The 6,633-nt window shown below is 44.1% G+C and overlaps 1 protein-coding gene across 2 annotated transcripts; it reads right to left on the bottom strand.

Moving 5' to 3' along the window:
• Nucleotides 1-27: 27 nt before the first annotated feature.
• Nucleotides 28-6,194, bottom strand: c9h13orf42 (chromosome 9 C13orf42 homolog). Of its 2 annotated transcripts, XM_089003122.1 has the most exons (5): nt 6,105-6,194; nt 5,911-6,021; nt 3,852-5,727; nt 2,669-2,813; nt 28-1,293 (listed from the first exon to the last, which is right to left on the bottom strand). In XM_089003122.1, the coding sequence occupies exons 3-5, from the start codon at nt 4,218-4,220 to the stop codon at nt 1,052-1,054; spliced, it is 756 nt and encodes a 251-aa protein (XP_088859248.1). In that variant the 5' UTR covers nt 4,221-5,727; nt 5,911-6,021; nt 6,105-6,194; the 3' UTR covers nt 28-1,051. The 2 variants fall into 2 exon arrangements, with proteins under 2 accessions (XP_088859248.1, XP_088859247.1); XM_089003121.1 differs by having other exon boundaries at nt 3,852-6,021.
• Nucleotides 6,195-6,633: the final 439 nt, after the last annotated feature.

Here is a 6,633-nt window from a genome sequence, read left to right as displayed (position 1 = left end):
GAGATTACCCAAAAGGTAAATCACATTTTAACATCTTTTAAAGTCGAAGGTTTGAAATGTTTCCATGATATTACCATTATATATTCAATGTACAGTATTCCCAAAATATAAATGTGAAACGTCATTGTTCCATTTGATGCAAAAAGAAGTGAACCGTGTCTCAAAGACAGTAGATTCAATGTAAATGCCAAGCTACGGTACTTTGTAATCATCAAGAAACATAATTCACCCTATTTTTGGACTACATGTCACATTTAACATGCATTTTTATTTTGATATTCATCTTCGAGTTTGGACAAGCAAAATGTCCTTTTCCTGGGCGTCTTGACTTTCTGTACTATACCACCGCCTTGTGTCCACGAGCGGTAGTGCAGCGCAAGTATTCAACTGCCCCAATGGTATTTATTCTTTCGAGCGAAGAAAGGGAAGAGATTTATTTACTTTCTTAAGTGCTGCAGTTAACCCAGCCGTGTTGGAAATTGACTTAAGTTTAAAATGTAGACATTTATTTAAAAAAAAATCTGCAGCGTATGCTTGAACTGGGCACTACAAAGTTATTTTAGATTAGGCAAGGGTGGTGATTTTGGGGACAAATATATAATATATAATACGTATTATTCTGTCTCGATTTTTTTTAAAGATACATTTTTTTGACTGGTTCGAAAAATACAGCATCTTTTTAACCAGATGACCAATTAAATAAATTCCAGTCAAAGAGTCAAATCGAATTTTAAGCGTCACGTCTTGTGTTACAATCCAGTGATCCCCCGCTATTTCGCCATTCACTTATCGCAGACTGTCATAATAATGGCGTTATATGAGCTAATAACACACCAGATCCAACAGAGGGAGCTGTGAAGCATCGCTTAAAAAAAGTGCCCAATCCAACAAATCAGAAATGTATATTTGGTTCAAGTTCCATTCTAGTCTTCCATTATGGTGCCGGTGCTTTACAAAAAAAAAAAAAAAACAAACAAGTTGAGTTGATTGAAAAAGAAAAATGTTCTCTTACCATTGAAATGAGTGAGTGTCAATCGTAATTGGTGGCTTTTCAGGACTTTTTGGACTTGAAGCGAAGTGCGCGCAGGGCGCTCTCCGCCACTTTGGGCAAACGGATGGGGTTCCTCTGCAGTCGCAAGCCAGCGCCGGTCCAGCCGCTCGCGTTTTGCTGCCGTTTTTTGGGGTCGGCGTGAACGTCAATCTCCTCCAGCTGACTCTCGGTGTCCCCAACCAGCCGAGGAACTTTTAAGACCCAGTTGGAGTGGAGGTCACGTTGCGCTGAGCTCCACGTCACTGTGCGGTGAGACACAGGGCAGAGGAACATTTACCCGCACTCAATCGCTCATACTCGTTCTTTTGGATTCCCAAAGAACGTTTCATCAATTGGGTCCCTTCTCCTTCTTCTTCTTCTTTTCCTTTTGGCTTTTCCCTTCAGGGGTCTGTGCATAATAACAACAACAATCATCATAAATTCAATTTCTAAGCGCCTTTGAAAATTGTCAAGGACACTTGACAGTCACAGGATACCTACCGACTGACAAAGTAGGCCTTGAACTCAAAACATGATGACGTGAAGCTTTTGTTTTTTGCTCCTATTTCTTTTTTTATTAGGTAGACAAATCATGGCTAACCAAGTACGTATATTTCAAAACGTGAGAATTGCATAGGCAGATGTCAAAAAATGGCATTTATCTCAAAATATCTTGGCAGTTTGCGTCCAATCAGACCTTGTAAAATGAGACAATACAGACGCTCCCCTACTTACCAACATTCATTCATTAACTAGCTGGCTATCTATTTGCTATCTATTAGCTGTCTATCTAGCTAACTATGTGTTAGCCATCTAGCTAGCTAACTATTGGCTCGCTGGCTATCCAGTTAGCTATGTATTAGCTGGCTGGCTAGTTTTCCATCTATTTGAGTTATTCCGGGTCGAGTGAACGCCGGCGCGTGTGGCTGCCACTGCTTACCCACAGAAAAACGTATCCTGTGACTGTCAAGTGACCTTGAGAGTTTTGAAAAGCGCTTATAAATGAAATGTAGTATTATTATGATTATTGTAAACTGAAGGAAGGCATTATTTTTCCTCAAAAGTTTTAATGAACTCGTTGTGGTTTTATCTCCTTATTTGTGCAGAGCATTTGGAGTCATTTTGTTTCTATTTTTTTGATTCCACCGATAAAGCCACAATTTCTCCCACGCCGACGGACGGCAGGCAGGCAGAGCAGCGGCAATGTCAAGGTCACGTTTGATTAAAGAGCCACCGACCGACCCAGCCACAGTGAGACGATACGGCGGCGGCGGCGCATTAAACAGCCACTTTCGATGAAAAGCTTGCACGAGCATCATTCAATTTGCAGCGTCAAGCCTTGATTAAAATGGCATCATTTATTTGACAACAACGCTCTCAATCCAAGACAAAGTCATTTCACGCACACGTATTTCATGGCGCCCTGCAACCCAACATTACGTATATGACAGCCACCGCTCGCTCACAACATTAGGGACGTATTAGGTATCACCGATAAAGAGCACACGACATTTTCTTGAGCAGTATAAATCTACCAATGAAACAAGTTGTTACCTGTCAAAAATGACCCAATTCCAATCAATATTCATCCACACTCGCTCGCACCTCACGACGGCAATCAAAGAAGGAATCTGTCACCTATCAAATCCACGTCGTCATGTCCGTCATCCAAGTAAGGCTTACGTTGAGGTTGACTGTCGCAGCTCGCAATCACCTGGTGGAAAAATTGCAGCGCGTCTTCCACGGTGGGCACGGGCGGGGCCGACCGTGCGCTTCGAGAGACCTACAAACAAGCATGAAGCACGAGATGCTCTTTCGGGTGGAATATCACTTGGACTTCACTTTTAAGGTCGCGGCTTGCAAACATGGCCGCCGGTGACTTCAGTTCTTACGAATCCTGCTTTGTTTTAAATGACAATTCATTTTTTAAAAACTCATTCACTTCCATTCCCCAATTGTTCGGAATTTGACAATATGACATGGAGCGCCAATCCAGAATTTTGGGTTTTCTTGCGGGCAGGGTGCTGATAAAGCGCTGGTCAGACCTCTGGCAGTGTTTTTTTTCCTCCCGCCAGAGGGCAGCATTTGCCCTTTGTACAGCTGCCCCCATTTCAAGCTTAGATAACTTCAGGCCCATATAACTTGGGAATTAACCATTTGGGTGCCGATAAAGTGCTGGCCATGGCCATGGCGATGTTTTTCCTTTCCACAAGGGGGCAGCATTTCCATTTTTTTCATGTTAGCGCTTCGTTACAGCTTCAGCTGTTGTTAAAGCGCTAGTTATTAGCTATCTATTGGCTAGCTAGCTAGCTTTCTATCTATTTGAGTTACTTTGGGTTGAGTGAACGCTGGCGAGTGTGGCTGCCGCTGCTCACCCGCAGAAAAAAATCTAACAGTAACTGTGAAGTGACCTTGAGAGTTTTGAAAGGCACTTACAAATAAAATGTATTATTATTATTATTATTAAAACTTATCCTGAGACTGTAAAGTGACCATGAGAGTTTTGAAAGGCGCTTAGAAATGAAATGTATGACGTATTATTATTATGATTATATAAACCAGTATGTATGTATTGCATTGTATTTTGGACAGCTGCCCCCATTTCAAACTCGGACAACACATATAATTTAGGAATTAACTTTTTTTCTGATAAAAGAAGACAGTCTCAGGTTTCTTACGCTGCATAGAATGCTTATGTCGTCCCAATAGTCAATCTCGTGTGGGTCCTGGAATTTGAGTGACAATGACAAAAACCCGAGCACTTGAGTGGACACATTTTTGCACATTGTCTAGCAGTGAATGAGTTAAAATGGAAGCTCACTGTGTTTTTTGGCTGGACATTCTTCTCAGAAGACACGGCGGTTTTGCCGTCGCGCGCACTGTTTGCGTAGCGCCTCCTCAGAGCCAGCAGCTCTCGCAGGTACTCCAAAGACGTTTCCTGGTGTGAGTTAAGCCACACGCGGTCCTCTCGCCTGCGGTAGTCGTACCAAGTGGATTCCACACTCGGGGTGCTCTTGCTGCGTTTCAACGTGGCGCCGTCACAAGACTGGGTCCGTTCTCCCATAACCAGTACGGAGGTACTGCGGACCAGTTTGACGGTGCAGGCGTCGTGGTACTCCGGGGCGAGCTCGTCTCGTCGTCTTTCCCAGTGACGATTGGGACGAAAGGCATGGGCAATCTTGCGAAACATCCCTCTAGTCTAAACAATCAAATCCTCTCCTCGGAGGTCCATATTCCTCTCTCGGGAACGAAGCGAAGCGAAGCAACCACCCCCCCCTCCCCCGACTCAAGTCGTCCACGAAGCTGGATGGTGGCTTGTTCAACCTGATCTCACGGTCAATGTTATCGGTCGCTGCTTGGCAACGCAAAGGCCTCTGTAAGGCAACACGACAGAAGGGCAAAAGCCAGTTCAGGTGTCCTGACTCACTCTCGCTGAGACTTGTCTAAGCGACTGCCTTGAAAATTCATCGACCAAGACAGTTTGATCAACTTTTTGCCAGTGGCGGACCGTCAAGACCTGCAAAGCCTTCTCTGCTGGCCTAAAAATATCCGAATCATAGACTGATGGTAATTGTAGTTTGTCCATGAATTCATATTAAATACATTGTCTTTCAGCTTCCAGATGCGTTTTATGATGTGTATTGAAGCATTTAATCAATCACATTGCAGTCGTCACTTGTTGTCAGGACGCCTTCGTTCCTGCAGGCCCCGTCACGTTAAATGCGTCAATCAAACCGTTGCTCTAACCAGTCACATTTCAGAATCAGAATTAGAATCATCTTTATTGCCAAGTATGTAGAACACACAAGGAATTTGTTTCCGGTAGAACATGCTGCACTAGTATCGTCGTCGAAAAAAAAAAAAAAAAAAACTGCTAAGTGGCACGATACAGTTCCATTTTGGCTACTGTTGAAAGAGTTCAAAGAGTTAATGGCTTGGGGGAAGAAGCTGTTTAAATGTCTGCTGGTTGGCAATCCAAAAGTGGGACCAACGCCTTCTTGAATCAGAGTTTTCGCAAACTATGATTGGCTAGTCACTAGCTAAGGGTGCTGACCCTGAAATGAGTGTCTTTACGTTACGTATGTTTTAAGCACGAGCATGTTAACCATGAAGTGAAAGCGCTGAGTGTATTTTCGGCATTGTAAGGTGCACCCAAAAGCCTTCATTTTCTTCGAAATTTGACCCTGCACCTCATCATCCCTTGCGCCTTATACGTCAAGTCATATTGAGCCGCAACAGGACCAGCGGGAGACGCTTCACGGAGGACTGGCTGACTCCAAAGCAAAGCGCATGGCAGTCATCGAGCCGAGATGCGACAAAGGCATGAATTACTGCTTCAAGGTGCTCATGGGAAAGGAGTGGTTTTGTTTTAACCGGCCGCCCAAGATGAAAGAAGCTCGATTTAACGGCAGAACCAATTTGTCACTGAAGTTTAAGAGCAAAGTTTGAGACGACGTCTATGTGCGTGCGATTTGCGGAGCAAACTTGTTATTCTTCTACCTTTCAAAGGAAGTCTGCGCACCGCCGACCTTCCTCGGCTCTTCCTGTCCGAATAAAACGGCAGCGGTAGGAAGCGCTCTGTTTACAGAGCTGAGCGCCAGCCGCAGGTGGAAACCTGTCAAGTGTCAAGGCTAAGGAGAAACTATCCCTGCCTTTCTTTCTCCAAACATTCCAGGTATGCGCAGAAGGAGCCTGTCCTGTCCTAGCAAACAACAATTTCATTTCAGCGGGCATTTTGTGTCGGCTCATGACAAAGTACTGTTGAAGAGCTGAGTGGCGCACCAGCCAAGTCCCGACAAAGTCCCCACAACTTTGGTGGTCAGCGTTTCTTTGGCCGGGGAAAGAGCCCAAGTTTGTGTACGACGTTGAAAAGTTCTTACCAGACGTCGGCTGCGTCCCCCTTCGTAGGCTACGTCCGTCGCAAGACGCATTTTTTTGGCCACATTGTTTTCCGCTTTCGCCGGGACTTGACCGCAGGTGGTTTTCAAATTCTAGCAAGACAAATTGCGGATTTATTTATTGGCCCTTCGGGTTTGGTGCATTGAAGTCCACGCCGCTGGACGACAGGGCGTACCCGATTGAAGTGATTGGCTCGAACTTCAGCAAGCTCTGAAGCAGTAGGTGAAGATTCCGGATTATTTGAATCAGGTGCGTTGCCCCTGGAAGAGTTGAAAACTGCCAGGAAGTACAGTGTCCCTTGAGGACCAACTTTGGGCACAACTCGCAAAATAATGAGGTCAAATCAGCCTGTCATGGGTCAACTAGGACGCCAAATAAATAAATAAATTATGAATAGATAAATAATGAATACAAATTGTCAAATGAATAAGCCAAAAGGCAAACGACCCAAAATTTGATTTTGCAGAATTCATTGAAAAAAATATTATCATCTGAATTAGACCTGGCAGAACATGCAGACAAGAAAATTGAAGAGTCAAAGACTCAACCCGAGAGCCTATCCTCTCAAAAAAGTCTCGTTTTGACAAAACAACTCCAAAATGATCCATTTGACCCAACTTTTGGGTTACATAACTCATCAAAAGTTGTTTTGTTATGTTTTTGATTCGATTTGGGTTCGAAGGGTTGAGTGGAACAGGTCTTGA

Source organism: Hippocampus bargibanti, linkage group LG08, assembly GCF_051943395.1.
Source record: "Hippocampus bargibanti isolate YZ-2025 linkage group LG08, ASM5194339v1, whole genome shotgun sequence".
NCBI classification, from domain to species: Eukaryota; Metazoa; Chordata; class Actinopteri; order Syngnathiformes; family Syngnathidae; genus Hippocampus; species Hippocampus bargibanti.
Note: the sequence above shows the minus strand (reverse complement) of the source record. Positions and strands in the feature narration are given on the sequence as shown.

Coding starts and splice junctions, on each gene's coding strand:
- c9h13orf42 (XM_089003121.1), bottom strand. CDS start 4,220: ATGTTTCGCAAGATTGCCCATGCCTTTCGTCCCAATCGTCACTGGGAA. Junction 2,814..3,851: donor ATGTCCAGCCAAAAAACACA/GTGAGCTTCCAT, acceptor GCTTGTTTGTAG/GTCTCTCGAAGCGCACGGTC. Junction 1,294..2,668: donor TGACGACGTGGATTTGATAG/GTGACAGATTCC, acceptor CTCACCGCACAG/TGACGTGGAGCTCAGCGCAA.